Source organism: Ictidomys tridecemlineatus, chromosome 10 (assembly GCF_052094955.1).
Source record: "Ictidomys tridecemlineatus isolate mIctTri1 chromosome 10, mIctTri1.hap1, whole genome shotgun sequence".
Lineage (NCBI taxonomy): Eukaryota > Metazoa > Chordata > Mammalia > Rodentia > Sciuridae > Ictidomys > Ictidomys tridecemlineatus.
In genome coordinates, this window is record NC_135486.1 from 51,134,981 (window position 1) to 51,153,371 (window position 18,391).

Below are 18,391 nucleotides of genomic sequence, written 5' to 3' on the forward strand. Positions count from 1 at the left end.
GGAGAAAAAATAACAGAATGAAAAATAATAATTGCCATTAATTGCAAAGAGAAGAATCCCTCATTTTTTAGAGTGAAGAATTAATTGCTACTATCAATATATGTGATCATTCAAAAAGTAAAACATAAATAGAGTACATTTACACAGTACCTTCTTTACCCTATTTTATGCCGCTCTAAACTGTTTGAGATTATCTATGCTGTTGTGCGAGAGTTTAAGAAAAATTAACATGACAGTAGTAAGCAGAAAGAACTGAAAGGTTAAAGACAAAAATCAAATAGCAAATTATAGCAATACTTAAGAGAATAAATATTAGAGAGATGAGCAAGAAGAATGTCAGAAGAATAAATCCATCATAAGGCTTTTAGGGTATGGTTAAATAGGTACAGTAAGCAATGATAATTATAGTGTTTCTAAGCTGAAATTATTGAGAAGAAAAAACTTACATTAAAGATGAAATCATAAGAGTTTAAACTGAGGTGTCAGTAGGCCATCCAAATGGATGAGCTCTATAATAGGAATTGTTACTGAGGATCCACTGTCAGAATTCAGGGAATATGTGACTCTGATATGGCACACATATTTTTGTATATAATTATATAGCTACCTGAAAGATAAAGGGCTAGATGGGGAGGGTAGTGGTCTATTGCTTTCAATAAATTTTCTGAAGGGTCCATGGCTCTACTCTATTTAAAATTATGAGTCTGGATTTCGTGCAAATGATCACAGCTAGAGCTATGGATTTGGAAGTCAATAGCAGAGGAGTGAGTAGTAAAAGGAAACTACAGTACCCAACTGCTATGGTTTGGTTATTGTTTAAATGTGCCCCCTAAAGGTTCATGTGTTGGAGCCAGCATGGCATCCAGGGTGGTAGTGTTGGGAGATGATGTAGACCTTTAAGAAGGCGGGCCTAATTGGAGGTCCTTAGGTCAATTGGAGGCATGCTCTCATAAGGGATCAGGGAATTCCAGTCTCTTTCTGGCTTGCTGTCTAGCCCTGTGATCTATTCCTCACATACATGCTCCCAACATTCTGTGACAAAGCCAAGAGAGCAGGTCCCCTCACCAGAGATGAGTGGAGCTCAGTCCCATGCTTTTAATAAAAAAAATAAGAATCTCTTAAAAAATTTTTCATTTTTTTAAAAAATGGGACCCTTCTTTGTCTAGCTCAGTTTTAGTTACCTGACTTTTATAAAACAATTTTCTTACAAAGTAGCTTTATAATCAGCCTCGCAGCAAATTCAGAAAAATTTACACCTAAATGAGGTACTATAATTTCAAATGTATTTTTAGACTGCGCTGAAATGATGAAGATAATGTAACCAACCTTGTTCAACTAGCATTTAGTTATAAACAGAATGATTTTGTATTTGCCTACTAAAACCTCTATCTCAACAGCAATGCTTTTTAGAACCAGTCAACACTATTTTAACTTTCCAGTGAAAGTGGCCATGTAAAAATCACGCTGGTCACAGATTACCTTTTTTTTTAACTTTTATTTTTTAGTTATAGGTGGACACCTATAACTATGTAATTTTTATTTTATTTTTATGTGATGCTGAGGATTGAACGCAGTGCCTCACTCATGGAAGGTGAGCGCTCTACCTCTAAGCCACAACTTCAGCCCCTGGTCACAGATTACTTTATAACTATACTTACTGAAGGGTAAAGACATTTTATAGACTGTTAAATGTATTAAAAATATTTTAAACATACCATGGATATGGTTTCCACAAAAAAGTAGTTAAGTCTTAAAACATCTTTTGTGTTCAGCATGATAAATATATGACCACTTATTAATGATGATTCCCAAATTTACTAACATTAATAATCAAAGTTGTGATTTGGAAAGATATAAATCTGCTTCCAATAATTGGATGTTCAGAGGCTGGGGTTGTAGATCAGTGGCAGAGCGCTTGCCTAGCATGTGTGAGGCACTGGGTTTGATTCTCAGCACTACATATAAGTAAAAAATAAAATAAAGGTCCATTAACAATAAAAAAATATTAAAAAAAATAATAATCGGATTTTCACAGTGTGGTTTTCTGCAACAGAAAGGTAAAAATACAAACAATTAACTTGTGAATTTACCTTCTCTGAATTTCCAATTCTTCTTGGGATGGACCATTTTGAACTTGAGCAGGTAGTTGTGAATTTTGTCTAGGCAATGTTGGCCCTAGAAAGGGAGGAAAATATTATAGATGAACATTATCTTTACATCTAGCTGGACAGAGGAGATAAAATCATGAGAGTAACATAAAAACCATCACATATTTACAAATGTATCTTCTTTTTGTCTAGCAAAATAAAATATAAGCTTTACATAACACACAGCAAATGAAAGACTGCAACATAATACTGTCATCATCTCCAGAAGGCTTACTTGAAACAAATGAAAAACATCAACAATAAGGGAAAAATAAACATTTACATATGAAGAGCTTGAGTAAAACAAGTGTTCAATGAGCATCTGAAGAGGCACCTAAGCTTGACATTTCTAAGACAATGAGACATTCTCTTTGGGGTAATTATTTATGAAGTGGAGAAGGAGAACTTAAATGAAAAATCAGAATTAAAAAACTCACCTAAATAGAACACTGGAAATGAAAAACAGGAGAGAGAGAGCATGAGAACCTTATTACTAGACTGCAGTATGCTAATGCATTTATCAAATTTGCCCAATTTAAGCTGCCATTTTTCTTTAACGGCCTGGCATTTCCATTACTGGTAAAAACAAACATTTGCTAAACTTCCATATAATAAATTAAACTATTTATCTGAATTTCTTAATGCAATACAGGTAATCTTAACTTTTCATTTGGGGTAAGAAGGAAAAAAATGAAACCTGCATTTACACCAACATGGTTCTGTCATGTGAAAATAATGACCATCCATTCCCATATATTATGTACAATGCAGATCCCATCTTAGCATCTTAGATAGAATGCCTCTAAATTATCAGACATCTTGATGTCACTGGATATAAAAATTAAATAAGATAAATGCTGGACTTAATATAACACACGATGCCTAACGTTAAACTAAAACAATCTTGAAATCCATCTCAGTAAACAACACAACAAAGAATTATCTTCTACTCTTGGAGAGTAATATATGATAAATTATATATATATTTCTGAATTCTAGTGTGCCACCAAATGCCCCTACCAAAGATTCTGAAAGACTTTTGTAAATCATTAGTATATTTTTTAAAAAAGCTTTTACTAGTAAATAAAAGCAAATTACTATAATTTATGAGCTAAGAGCATAACACATCTATTTTATATTAGTGGAATAGACTTTGAAACTAGAGGTAAAGATCCATCAGGATGTAATACAGTTATGGTATAACCTAGGTACAGAAAACAGAATTAATTTGTTTTGAACTTACCTACCAACTTTTTTTCCCTCATCTCTTTACAAATATTTTTAGACTGATCATTTAATTTGCCCTCTTACAACTTAAATGACAACTGCCGGGATATTTTAATTAGATTTCCTAAGAATCTGCTATTTTGAGATCCAAATAAAGAAAATACAGAAATATATTAATTCCACAAAATCAGTAAAACAACAAAAAAAAGTTTTAGAAATCAAAATTAAATACACTTGCATCTCTGCATAAATAAAAATAAATAATTATTGTCTAGTAAACAGATTAGAGCGTGTTCCTTTGCAAATTAACATGATATATATTTTAAAAAGACTGTCATATTAGGCCATATTTTCATGTTTTATATTTCACAGGTTACGGGGAAAAGATATTTCTGGCAAAAGGATGGGGACATACAAGGTGAGAGGTAAATTTGAGAAAGCATAAAATCTAGGGAGGGATGTACTTTCCACATCCAAAGTTATATTTGCCCCAAACTACTAAATGCAAGCATGTGGCACAGCCAGTTTAAGACAATTATGGTTTATCTAACTTTTTAAAAATAATGTTTGAGTATTTAAGTGAAAATCTCAAGCTATATAAATAATACAATAGCTGAATATCAGCAGGTTAGACTTGTTTGGCAATTCTAATAGTTTTGCTCACATCTAAAACAGGTATCCTATCTCAACAGTAATATTAATGGATTAAGTTCACTAATTCAATGTTTAAAGTTTAACTCAGATATAATAATAAATTCAAGAAAAATGTCAAATTTCAACTCAATCCTATTGATTTTATTAAAATTAACACATCTGACATTAACTCATAAAACTGAAAAAAAATCATCGACTTATAAAACCTGTTTTGAATATTTTTTAAGGCTTTTTAAAAGCATACTAGGTACAACCATTTAGAAAGGAGGTTTTCAAAATATGGGTAATATTTTGTGGGTCCTATTACTGATATTTTTTGGTCGTAAGAAGGAAAGAAAATTTGTCTTGAAGTTTTTTAAACTGGTGAGAAATGTGATCCAACAACTCTTAAAAATTCTTTGCTATATGGTTCTTTGTGACATTGGGGCATTTGTCTTTCAGAACATTCTTAAATGGAGAATGAATCCCTCCTTGTGGTATTTTCTCACATTTGTATTTTAATTTGGCTGTTTTGTTTGTTTCTTCTTCATTAAAATTGTCAAAGTACAAAAACTAGCACATTGAAATTTATGTGCATTTAAAATTAATATAAACATACTGTAAAAGTTAAATAAAAATTTCAGGTAAATTATGAAATACAGATAGGAATTACATTCTAACGGATTATGAATCTGGTAAATAATACCAAAGACACTGAACCAGACTATGAAACAGCAACTAAGATTAGGCAAGGGTATCAGCTGCTACCATATTTTCTAGACTACAGCTATTACTATACATAGGTCATATTCCTAAACGGGTATCTGTGTCCTCATAAAATACAAAATAGGTACTGTCATAAACATCTTGGTGGGCAAATGACAGTATTTTATAAGCACCATTTAGTGGTTAACAGCTCTCTTTTAGGAAAAATAAAGAGAGAAGAAACAACCAAGGTTAAGAAACAAATGGTCCTGCTTTGTTTCCACTGTCAATCATGAACAGCAACAGCAGCTGTTTGGGGGTTCACTCTCTTCCTAATTTATAACCAGAGCCAAAGACAATGGCTGATCTTAATTTGTCCAGGCTAGAAGAAGATATACAGCAAAGTTCGCAAGTTACTGTTTCTAATAAAGAAAATGTGGTAATATCACTGATAAATAGTATCCTAGAAATGTTGGAAATCTGATTAGAACTCTCTCTGAAACATGAGTGGCATTTCAGTTGCCTACAATATTGAGTTCTGGCTGAAGCTATTTCACTTACTGGCCCATTTTTATTTTCACAAATCTAGTTTCATACTTAGCCACAGACTATTTTAAATCACCGACTAAAAGATGAATGGTCCTCACAATACAATCAAATTTAAACTTAGCAAAGTGGTAACTATATTGTTTTACACAGTTAAAGATGATAATGAGGAAAATCTGCTTTTTAACCACTGTTTCAGAAAAATTTTTTAAAATCACCTTTATTAAGGCCAAATTAATCTTTTCTCTGCTACTGGATAAACTGTTATTCTGCATGTGGACCTCAAATTCTACAGCAGAAAGTTAGGTTATTAAAAATGAGTTGAAGAGACTCCTAATAAAACAAATATTAATAACAACTCATGGCTAGTTCAAAAGCTGGCCTGGAAGAAGCCTCAAGAAGAGATGAAATTTCAGAAATAAAGTTACTGATTAAATGCTTAAATCTGCAATGTTTTAAGAGAGGTTTTATAGGGCTGGGGTTGTGGCTCAGTGGTGGAGAGCTCGCCTAGCATGCGTGAGACCCTGAGTTCGGTCCTCAGCACCATATAAAAATAAATAAAAACCAAAGGTATTGTGTCCGACTACAACTAAAAAAATAAATATCCAAAAAAGAAAAAGAGGGGTTTTATAAAAGCCACACAAATGGGCTCACAGATGCTAACTGTGTCACCTGAAGCAAATCTAAACTAATAATTTTAGATGATTAAGAAGTACATTAGAATTCTCTTTTTATAATTTATAACATGCTTCTTTGCCTAAACTTTTAAGTTCATAAATTTTAAAATGATTCTCTTTAAAGAAACAATCAGTAATACTGAGGAACCACATTAAAAATTCTGAGTCACATGGATAAAGTATACACACGGAGTTGAACTGTTAACACAAATTTGTTGTAGTATAACACTTTATAAGTTTTATCTCTCTCACAAAAAAATCTGGCTAGTCAAGGTATACATGAGTCAAAAAGGGGTATATGCGCATATGTGCGTGCTGTGTGTGTGTATAAACTCAAAGAACTAAGTCGCTTTTTGGAACCTGGGTTTTCAAAATAGAGTTTCAGAATCAAACAGTGATAAAAAGAATTTAGACAAGAACCTCTCTCTTTTTATCTTGTATGAAGGTAAGAAAAAACATATATATACACACACACACACACCACACATATTTGATTTTCTCTAATTTGGGGCGGTTATATGACATACCTACATTGTCTATACAAATAATACATATTTACAAATGTGTATATGAGTGTGAAAGAAAATACTGAGAGTAAATTCACTAAGCCACAGATCTCAACTGCTGAGTAAAGACTCAATCAGAAATAAACCTACTAAAGCAATAAGTTTACATCTGCCTCTTACAACATGCACACCTAAAATTAATTCAAGTTAAGCAAAAGCTCCTTTTGAATAAGGCACATTTACATACCTCAAATCATATTAAAATGAATATATTTTCCTTAAATTCTAAGTTAAAAGTTTATTCCCAAACAAAAGAGTTAAAAATAAAAGTAAACAAACAAAAGCCCCCTCTCATTTGTGTTGGAAGAGGTAGACAAAAATAGTTTTAAAATCCTAATTCTAACTAAATCCTAACAAACCAACTAAAAAGCTGACCAAATCACCTACATGAACCACAACAAATATCACAACATAAAAACAGCTTGCTATAATATCCCAAATACCACAAACCAGACCATGGCCTAAGGAAACAAAAGTTATGGAAATGTGCAAGTAGTATGTACCACAGCTTGAAAAAGTAATGTAAACATAATGTTGCTTACCACAGAAAATACATCGCAAATTAGTGCTGTCCTGGGTAGCAGTAACCTTGCTCTGGGCTGCAACAGACACCTTGGTGTTAGAAGCTTCAAAGGACAACGGGGCCATCTGAAGAACTTCACATTAACTAAAAGGTGCTTTGAAATGTTCAAAATGTATTTATACATACGTCCTATCTAGATTCTCATCCTGGAAGCTCTGTAATTTAATAAAAACGTATCCTCTTTAACATAAACTCTTAAAAATAATTTATATGTAATGTTATTTGTGGAAGACCCTAGAATAAATCATAGATCAAATGATGTGCTAACAGCTTAATTATTTCCTGAGTTATACAATCAAAGAGGGCAATATGCATTTTAGGATTATACTGTTTTCAAGTTAATGAATTACAGGAAGTCAACATCTATGGCCATCAGAGTTAATTTCATAAGGACTTTTCTCTCCCATTTAGGAGAATTACATCTGGAAAAAAAATTTAGGGAAAATACTTAAGATTAATTTAACATTAATTCATTTCTACCAGTTGGAAAATTATCAATGGCATTATAAACAGCCTAATGCAATTAAATAATTGTATATTCACTAACATAAAATATCTTTCTTTGCTTTGCTCTTTGAAAAAAAAATAAACTATTCATTGTTTACCAAGCACATTTTATTGTTTTTTCTTTTTTCAATAGGTATACATACTTAACAAAATATTATTAAAAGTGTGTAGCTTCATCAAATAGGTTATTTTCATAAAATTTTAGCTTAAGTGTCAATGAAGTCAATTCTTTTTAGGAGAAACAACTTTAAAAAAGTGATAACTTATGAAAAGGGAAATAGCTTGTCTGAAATCAAGGTGATACTCAACATTGGGATGGAAAAAAGAAAAGTGAAATATACTTTCTTACTATTACATTAGTGACATCTAAAATGTTACTCATAATTCTCTATAAAGTCTAAAGAAATTCTTGTCAGCACAGGAAAGATTTTCTTTTTCCTTCACTATTAATCAAGAAACCGTTAATAGGTTAATAATATATTGGCTTAAGAAAATCACATAAAAGCAATCACATAAAATGGCTTTAGGCTTTCCTAAAGCTATTTTCTTTAAATAATACAACTTCTAAATTAAAAAAAATTTCAATAGAATCAAAAGCAAACCAATTTAAAGAATGCACATGTGAAAATAGTAATGTCTTAAAATCAAGAAAAATTCTTCATTGTTTTTAGAAATAGACAACATAACCCAAATAAAGTCTTGCTTTAAAAATATTACATATAGCAGATATTTGCACACACAAAATAAGACTAAAAAATGTCAATTTTGCTAAATACTTCCAAGCACCCAATCTATTATTATTAAAGTTACATGCACAATACTTATAATAATAAGATATAGAAAGACCACAGACATATCTATAATGTCTAGCAAGCTAATAACATTATACCAAAGGAAATAAACATTCTAGAAACATTTTGATAAATTTAGACAAACTGCTTTTTAAAACCCTGTCTTACTAATGTTTATGAACAGCTACTTCAATAAAACTTTTACTAAATAAACATATCTAGTTTACAGGTTTTACTCTTTAGTTCCTTTAATTCATATTTAAAGGAAAAAACACATAAGGACAATTTTTTAAAACTTACAAGAAAAACCTGAGAGAGTAATCTCGTTTCTGACAGCAAAGAAACTGCCACATCCCATTACTAATCATTTTAGCAAAAAGTCATCTGACAATTGTCAGAATGCAGGTATACCATTATTACTGTGTTATGACAAAACATTGCTAACCAAGAACTTTCAGTCTTTTTCACAATTTAAACTATTTAGCAACATTCTTGCATTTGGTATCCTTAAGCATCTTCTTTCCACTGATTTTTACTTTGTACTAGCAAGTAAAATATTGATCTTCATTCTGATAAGGTTGCTTGAATTCTACTGCAGTTTGCATTTCCCGAAGATACTAAATTATTCATTCCATCATATGCATAGGCTAACCACACTTCCTGCTTCATATTGATACCATTATTAACTCTTTCTTCACTCAGAGGAAAAGGGTAGAATAGAAGATTCATTGTGCAGGTGGAATAAATTCAGTAATATGATTTCAGCATAGTATTAAGCTAGCATTGATAATCCATTTACCTTACATTTTACTAAAGAAAGGACATTTCTCTTTAAATTAGTCATATTAGAGGCTTAGTGCTGACAGAAATTAGGGTGAGCCACAAAAACAAACATAACTAAGGAAGTTAGAAAAGTACATTAATATTGGAAAAATGACAGATGTTTAGACTTGATCATCATTACTATATTTTATTACTGAATATAATTACTACAGTAGACCCAGGATGTTCATACTTTTAACATCAGAGGTTTCTACTATTAGCAGTTATACCCAAGGCAATCTGCAATGGGGGATATTACCCATCTCAGCTTTTATTCTGCAGATTAAGTGAGATAAGGTTTGCTGAAGAACTGGTTTGGATTTGATTTGCAATCTCTAGAAAGCTGGTCTACTGGGTAAGTGAACCTGAAATCAGCACCCAAATTAGTGGTGTTCACACTTCTGACCATCATAAGGCTCCCAGGAATTTCCCTCATGACTGAAAAGAAGTAAAAGCAAAGGTCTGTTCTAAGTTATCTGGAATAGAAGGGAGACAAACACCACAGTTCTGTGGTTGCCTACATCAAAACAAAAATAAACAAGGCAGGTACCATATTCTAAGGCACTGTGCTAGGAGATGTGAGAATAACAAATACTAAATTTTATTCAAAGAAATAAGCATTTTAAACCTGCACTTTGAGACATTTTTGTAACTATTACTTCAAATTTTGCTTCAAAACATGTATACTTTTTAATTTAAGGAAAAAAAAACTTTCCCTACTTCAAGAAATGGAGCATCTGGCATCACTGAGAATTTCTCTTATTTGTTTTTTCCTCAATCTTATGCAAAACTGAATATCTTACGCAAAACTGAATATATGTTTGGGCTTTACTCCTCCCTTGTTTCTGGTACTCATCCCCAACTTAGGGCTTCAAATGCATTTTATTTCCTTCTAAGCAAATATGACAATGATGGCTAATTGGCTGATAAATTGCTGGTTATTATGCTGCACTGGCAATCAATAGTCTTATGCTCCTCAGTCTACCTCTGTTTTGTAAAGCATTTATTTTTAGCTGTGGAATGAATGACTTTGCCTCGAGCTAAAGAAACTTTGAGAAAATTAGAAGTGGAAGAGCCTATAAAACAGTCATATCCTAACAATTCTAAAAAGCAAAAGTAACCTGTGTCCCTACATTTGGTTCTCTGCTTCCTCATTTTAAGTACAGATCAAGACCTGTAAGGGGGCGTTGTAAAGACATTGTTTAGTATATACTCAAAGAACACACTATACATTCTGGTAGAATGCTACTTTAACAAACACGATTAGCTTCTCACAAGAGAATGTTAACTCTCTAACCAGCGCTCAAATAGAAATGTAAGACCCTCCTTGCCCCTTACATTTTACTTCTACCATTTAAAACCAACTTCCAAATCCTGTCAATGCAAACTCCTAATTTCTCTTTCCAAACTCTCTCCATTCTATCATTCTTGTTTCATGTTTAGTAGCACTCAGTGGTACGAAGTTTAAACTGTATTAGGGAAGGAAAGGAACTAGTAACACTTCTATTTTTTTTTAAATTTCTTCTACTGTTTTTATTTTGTTTTTATAATATATGTAATGTCAACACCAACACCAACACACACACACACACACACACACACATATATGCAAACAATAACACATATCAGGTACATACTTCAGAAATTATGAAGACTGCCAGCCTAGACAATGTCAATAGCATCATCTAGTTAAGATATCTATTCGAATCTTGGTATCTGTCTCCTTTCCCACAGCAGCCAGTGACACTTTAATAACTAAACCAATCCCATCATCCTCCTCAGCAAAAGTTTTTTAATCATTTCCACTGCTTGTAATGTAAATCCTTTCTGTGCAGGATGTGATTCTGCCTATCTCATCTCCTTTGAACTGCTCTCTATGCTTCAGTTCACTGTCCCCTCCTCAATGTGCTATATGCTCCTCCCTCCACAGGGCAGTTTTCATACATGCACATCCCTTCTGTCTCTGATTTTTCTCTTGGGCAACTGGCATGCTTCTTTTCTGGATCAACTGGAACTTTCTGGCAGTCAACACTCAATCAGAGTTACCATTAACCCTCAGACAACTGTTTTGCCTTACTCACTAGAAATTCTTAGTTCCAACTTCACAACTTTTTTCCCTATCAGCCACTTCAAAGGTCTGAAAGGAAATAATATTAACATAAAATTGGATAATACCAAATTTTCTAAAAAAAACATAAAGAATGTCTAGAGATAGGATAAAAGTTTTAGTTTAATATTAAAATTAGGATAATTAGTCCAAACTTATATTTGGGCAAGAAAGAAATGAGAGTTCATTTTGCTTTCTTTTATTATTGATGAGTGTGGATGAATAGAGAAAACTCTGTGGTAGCCTACAAAATTAAAGTTTTTGGGGGAAATAATAAAAGCACCCAATTCTGTGGTGGTGGGAGGAGTATATTCAATGATGAGGATGCCTCAGATCATTTTAGGGAAAAACACATCTTCACTCTTACATCCACTTATAAATAAATAAAACGCATTTAACTATGAAAAGCATTTGCATTGTACAAGTTAAAACAAAGACTTTCAAAGACCATGTCTGCTTTTTGCTATTTCTATATGAAGAGGAAAAAAGAATTAAGAGAACCACAAAAGTCTGAAGTTTCTAATTCTCTTAACTAATGCTCTTAGATGGGGAAAAAAAAACGAAGGCAGAGGAGGTAGGGCAATTATGGTCAACAAAACTGAACTTGGGAACTAAGAGGAAAAAACCTCAGAGATTTCACAATTTGGCTAAGCAATCATCTCTATTTATATTCGGTTTTGGCATAGAAAACTGCTACACAGTTCTCCTTTTCAAATTTATAAAGTTCTTAAGACACTGACTTTTAAAAAACTAAACAGACTTCTTGCTTTTAATCTCTTTATTTAAGAATAAATATTAAAATTCAGTCATTACTTTCACTAAATACCATATTCATAACTTCCCACTGTTAAAATGTTAAAACTAGAGTCCATTATCAGATTTTGGAAAGCATGCCTAAATATCCGAATATATATGAGTGTATGTGTGTGCGCGCACACTTTCGAAGTGTTGGAGAATGAACTCAGAGGTGCTTTACCTTTACCACTGAGCTACATCACTACTCAACCCCCTTTTTGTAAAATTTTGAGACAGGATCTCACTAAGTTGTCTCAAACTTTTGATCTTCTGCCTCAGGCTCCTGAGACACTAGAATCACAGGCATGTACCGCACAGCTAATTGGAAGAAGTCAGACCACTTACTGCTTGATTCCATTTTCACAAAATGTCCATAATATGAAAATCTTTAGAGATAGATACTAGATTAGTGGTTAACAGATGCTAGAAGGGATGGATGAATGAGGGCTGGGGTAAAGAAAGGGGTTTTAATGTTTATTTTTGGCATGAGGAAAATGCTCTGAAATTGTGGCAATGGTCGCACAACCCTGTGATTATAATAAAACCATTAAACTGAATACTTTAAGTAGGTAAACCAAGTAAATCTCAGTAAAGCTGTTAGAGGGAGAAAAAGAAACAGCATCATGCCATGAATGTGTTGTCTCAGAACTGTTTATAATACAAAGTTGAAAAATCCATTTTTCATATGAAAAATACTTAAATTGATGATTATCTCTGAGTAGTAGGATTTTAGGTGTTCTTATGTTCTTTATGCTTTTCCATACTGCTTAAATTATTTATAAGCAGAGCACAAAACTTTATAATCACAAGAAAAGAATTTTCTGGAGTAACAAATGGCTATGTTGGCAATAAGAGAGTTTTATTAGCAAGAACGGTTCTTGCTAGACAGAATACTAAATGGCTCTAGTTTCTGACAAAAGAATTTCACATAAGCAAAGAATGATGTTACCCCAATGATAATATCAATGTGATCTTAAAAATCTGGAAGGACTGCAGCGTCAGTACCAGATACCTTTTCCAAATACCAGAGCTGATGTGAAACAGTTGCACAGCAGCTTTTCTGAAACAAGGCTGCTTTCCAACAGAAATCAAAACCAAAGGCATTTCTTACGTGACTTTGAATATACATCCACTCAGGATGGTTTACCAAAACTCAGAACTGTCCAAGTTAAAGCTGTCTCCTTTTCCAGGAAACCCCATTGCCTTTGTTCTCTTCTTTCTCTCTGTACAATAATTCATAATACTTTTAAGAAGTTGCTTACCAAGAAGCAGTCTCTATCTAAAAACAGGACAGCTAATGTCTAAATGACAAAGAGGTCCAAATTTACTTTCTGAAATTAAAAAAAAAAATGTCGAATTTTATCAAAAGAATAGCTTTGTTGAACACATTTAAAAATCAAATTGTGTTTATCTTACATGGGATTTATTAAAAAGAATTAAATATAAATTATTGGTATGGGTTGTCAGAAAGGACATTTTTAAAAAACTGTTCTACAAACTGACCATTAATAAACTTGATCTCTGCAATATATCAATATATGCAATATTTATTACCCTACTCTTTTAAAAATATATTACCTTATAATTTGTAGGCCATAAATTTTGGTACACTATTTCAAATAACGATGGTATGTTTTAGATGAAAAATCAGTATACTCAGAGAAATGAAAAAAAGAAATCACATAGGTTGCCAAACGTAAAAAAATAAATAAATAAATAAATAAATAAAGAGAAGTTGAACTAGGAGTGCCATATTCTTGCACTTAAGAATCAATAAATGTTACTCAGTAAAACATTTTATTTTCAGGAAAACTATGTATAAAATAGTATAATGTTTTAAATGATATTTTTAGTAGTTTAGTTCAATCTATAGGCTTAATGGTTTACTTTCTTCATTGAAACATTTCCACATTAAATCTCAGTCTTTTACTGACCCCTTTCACAAAATGAGATACTAAATCAGCAACAATGCATTTTTTATTTAAAAGCAAAATAAAATATGGTGGGACAGTGCTGTAATACTAGCAAGAGCCCATAAGGAAACACAATATGAAACCCCAATACCAAGTTGTTGGATCTAAGATCTTTCCAATTTATTGTGAGTGCTAAATTATATAATGACTCTTCTATTCAGAATCATCTGTCCACCTCACTAGACTTGGCACAAACCAGGTCCAGGCCATTTTACATGCAACTCAGATAAAACCAAAGGTAATATTTGTGCCATATTTATATTCCTATTACCAGCAACTATCATAGTGTTTGGCACATAAAAAGTAATCGATACATTTGTTTAAGCTGGGTTTTTACAGAATTGATGTAATGTAAGAACTCACTGAAGATACACTATTTGCTAGCTGTATTTCTTCTAAGTATTTTATACACCTAAATAATACAGGTGGAGGGGGAAGACAGTAAACACGAGAGTCAATGAATCTTTATATTAAAAAAGGTACAAGGAAAATATAGAAGATCAGTAACATTTATACAAAAATATGGGAAATAAAATTTTATTAAAACAATATTTTTGTGGAGAGAACAGTGGGAATAATGTAAAGCAACAACCCAGAAAAATCTAAACTTGAGTCTTAAGGAACTGTAAGGTTGAGATCCCACAAATTTTCAGGGGTGAGGGATAGTTTTCAAAGCAAAAAAGAAGAACAATTCTCACAGCTACTTTACAGACTAAACAAAGTCAAGTCAAGGCAAAATTCTTTCCCAAGACCTCCCACAATTACCATCAGAAGGCAGGGTAAGGAGTGATGCTAAAGGAGAGAGTGCCTTTAGAAAGGTATGGGCCACCTTTCCACTCCAATAACTTTATAGTGAACTTGTTTTAAATAAGTCAAGACTCAGCAAGGCAGCTAGAGGGGTCATATAATCACTTGCACAAGAAGATGAAATGCATGAGAAATGCTGATGGAATGTTTTAAACAACACTTACTCAAACTCATATGAATTAAAGGTTAAATGTTGACAGAAATATCACTGCTGTGTTAATTGGCAATGTGGAAACAACAGAAAGCCTTTCTCTTCTCAGGGATGTAAAACTTGAAAATAAAAACACACTATCCAAACTAAAGCCAAAATACCTACTTAAAAAGGAAGTGATATAATTCAAGAAGAGTTCCCAAAAGCAAAAGTTCTCTTTGGAACAGTGAAATAATTGTGATTTTCTTAAGAACAGAATTATAGAGACTCAAATGGCTATTTATATAAATAATATTACAATTATTATGGTATTATATATACTTAAAATCTGTTTATACATTTTAGTCTAGATTAAATGAGACTATAGGCTACATTTCCAAAAAATATGTATGTCTATGGCCTGATGCAAGAGACACTTCAAATAATTTGATTATTATGTGCAAGTAAGTGCTACCATATTAGCAGTATCAATAATTTTGACTATCAAATTTGTTTATACAGTCCAGAAGTTAACAGTCTAAAGTGTTCTGAAAAAAGGAAGTAATAAACATATACCACAAAGCTCAGGATACTAAAAGAAGAAAGACGAAATGCAAGGGCACAGGTACATGAGAGTGTTCACATAAATGGCTGCGGGGGGTGGGGGGAGATCAGGTGTTATGGTTTAGGTATGAGGTGTCCCCCAAAAGCTCAATATGTTAGACAATGCAAGAATTTTTAGAGATGAAACGAATGAGTTATGAGAGCCTTAAATTAATCCACTGATATGGATTAACTGGGTTATAACTGGAAGCAGATTAGAAAAGGTGGGTCACTGGTGGCATGCCTTTGGGTTTATATTTCATCCCTGGTGAGTGGAGTTTTCTTTCTCTCTCTCTCTCTCTCTCTCTCTCTCTCTCTCTCTCTCTCTCTCTCCCTCCCTCCCTCCCTCTCCCCTCTTCCTGACTGCCATGTCCTGAGCTGCCTTCATCCTCCATACCCTTCTGCCATAATGTTCTGTCTCTCAAGCCCAGAGCAATGAAGTTGCCATGTATAGAATAAGTCCTCTAAAACTATGAATACCAAATAAACTTGTCCTTCTGTAAAACTGATCTTATCAGATCTTTTGGTCACAGTGATGAAAACTGACTAAAACACCAGGTCATGAAGGACGAAAAGCAGCATTAAGAAGTCTGAAAAAGGGGCTGGGGTTGTGGCTCAGGGGTAGAGCACCAGCCTGGCATGCGTGAGGCACTGGGTTGGATTCCCAGCACCTCGTAAAAATAAAAACAAATAAAATAAAGGTATTGTGTCCATCTACAACTAAAAAGTTAAAAAAAAAAAAAAAGAAGTCTGATAGAGTCACTAAAGGGTTATGTTGGCATGCAGCATAATAGGTCCACAAAAACCCACTCTACCCTTTTTCCTAGCAACGTAAGGTTGATTCCACTAAAATTTGAAGAAGAGGCTGGGATGCCGATTTCCTGGGCATTCGGGTTTCTCATCCAGTCAGTGGAACTGGTATGGTTGTGACTGTGTGTGTTGTGACTGTTCCCATCAGAGTAGAAGTGGTTCTTGTAATTCATTTCTTAACATCAATAGACAAGAGAGATGCTCTTTAATTAAATCCTTTCTTTAACTTGATAAAGATGAAAACATCTTACACAAAGGTACCAAACTTTTGACTGTTTAACTCTCATAAAATGCTGCTATAATTCATGAGCAATACCTGATAAAAATTCACAAATACAGGTAAAGCAACTGTTTACAAATTACCATGCTCACACACAAAAGCATGCCAATAATCCCAGATGACATGTGCAGGTCAATGCAACTTAATTATTAAATTTAAAGCTTTATTGTAAAATAAATCTGAAGAGAACCACAGTCACCAGCCAAACCTTTTACAAGGTGTCCAAGTGCCAGACAAGCAAAGAATAAAAAATATGGGGCAGACAGAATACAGCTCCATATGACAACAAACTTCAGGCTAAAAATAACTTTCTTAAAATTATGAAGCCCAGGGCTGGGGTTGTAGCTCAGTGGTATAGCGCTTTCCTGGCACATGTGAGGGACTGGGTTTTATCCTCAGTACCATATAAAAATAAATGAAATAAAGGTATTGTATCCATCTATAATTAAAAATATATACATATTTTTAAAAACATTATGAAACCCAGAAAAATAGTAACTACCTCTTTTTGGTTTTTAATCATTTCACTATAGAGCAGGACAAGATCTCAAGTCCTACTATGCTCACTTTAAAAATAAATGAATGAATGAATGAATGAAAGAAATCAGACTCAAGTTATGGTCAAGCTAAAGCAGCTTTCCAAAACAGCTAGTGACCAGGAACTTAAAGTCACCCAAGAAACTACTGAAAATTTATTTATTATACAATGATATATAAAATTTATTATAATAATTCACATATTTGTGAATATGTAATTCGTAAATTAACATTTATTTTGAAAAATCACAAAAATAAAAGTCATAAATGTACCTTGAAACTACAAAGCAAAGAATCTGGTTTTTAAGAGGCAGAGCTAGTTACACCAACAATGGTTACTGTGATACATGGATGGTTTACAAATCTAAACATAGGGCAAGTTTTGGATATTAATCATGAAAAGGGCTACCAGACCTCCATTTCCCCTTCCATTGAAAGATGATAATGATAAAAGAAAATAGAAATAATCTTTGCCCACTCTGTGACTTGCAAAGTCTCACTATTACATGCCAACCTCTGATGATAACTTCTTCGTGGGGAGAGAAAAAGGTTAAATACAGAAAGAGAAGAAATTAAAAGGAAAAAAAAAAAAAGACAGGGACAAAAATTTCTCTATTGCCAAAGAAGCTAAGCATGTCCACATACATTAAAGAGACAGAAAATAAGAAATAATCAGTTCCCATGTAACAGACAGCCTTCAAGGTTTCTTTGCTAGGCTCTCTGGAAAAGATAAAAAGACAACAGAAATTGTGTTCTTAATCAGTCTCTTTCTCTCAAATTATGACAGTCATTTTCAAAGGTTGTTGATTTTACTGGGCGTGGTGACACACACTTGTAATCCCAGTGGCTTGGGAGGCTAAGACAGGATGATCTTGAGTTCAAAGCCAGCCTCAGCAAAACTGAGGTGCTAAGCAACTCAGTGAGGTCTGACTCTACATAAACACAAAATAGGGCTCAGGATGTGGCTGTGGCCAAGTGCCCCTGAGTTAAATCCCCAGTACCTCCCATTCCCCCCCAAATTAGACCTTAGGATCAAGTTAGACAAAAATGTGCTGGGAAGTAATATTGGCCAAATTACATTATTATGTAACAACAAATCCCATCAATATGTACAACTATAATTGCACCAATAAAAAATGTGGGGA

At 33.1% G+C, this 18,391-nt stretch overlaps 1 protein-coding gene across 1 annotated transcript in view; it reads right to left on the reverse strand.

The window, feature by feature from the left end:
* Enah (ENAH actin regulator) overlaps positions 1–18,391 on the reverse strand; it is a 123,863-nt gene that overhangs the window by 40,039 nt on the left and 65,433 nt on the right. Inside the window, exons 4-5 of the mRNA XM_078024677.1 lie at positions 7,044–7,100; positions 2,091–2,175 (exon numbers count right to left, since the gene is read on the reverse strand). Of these exons, the coding sequence (XP_077880803.1) occupies positions 2,091–2,175; positions 7,044–7,100 (142 nt within the window). The remainder of the gene's footprint in view (positions 1–2,090; positions 2,176–7,043; positions 7,101–18,391) is intronic.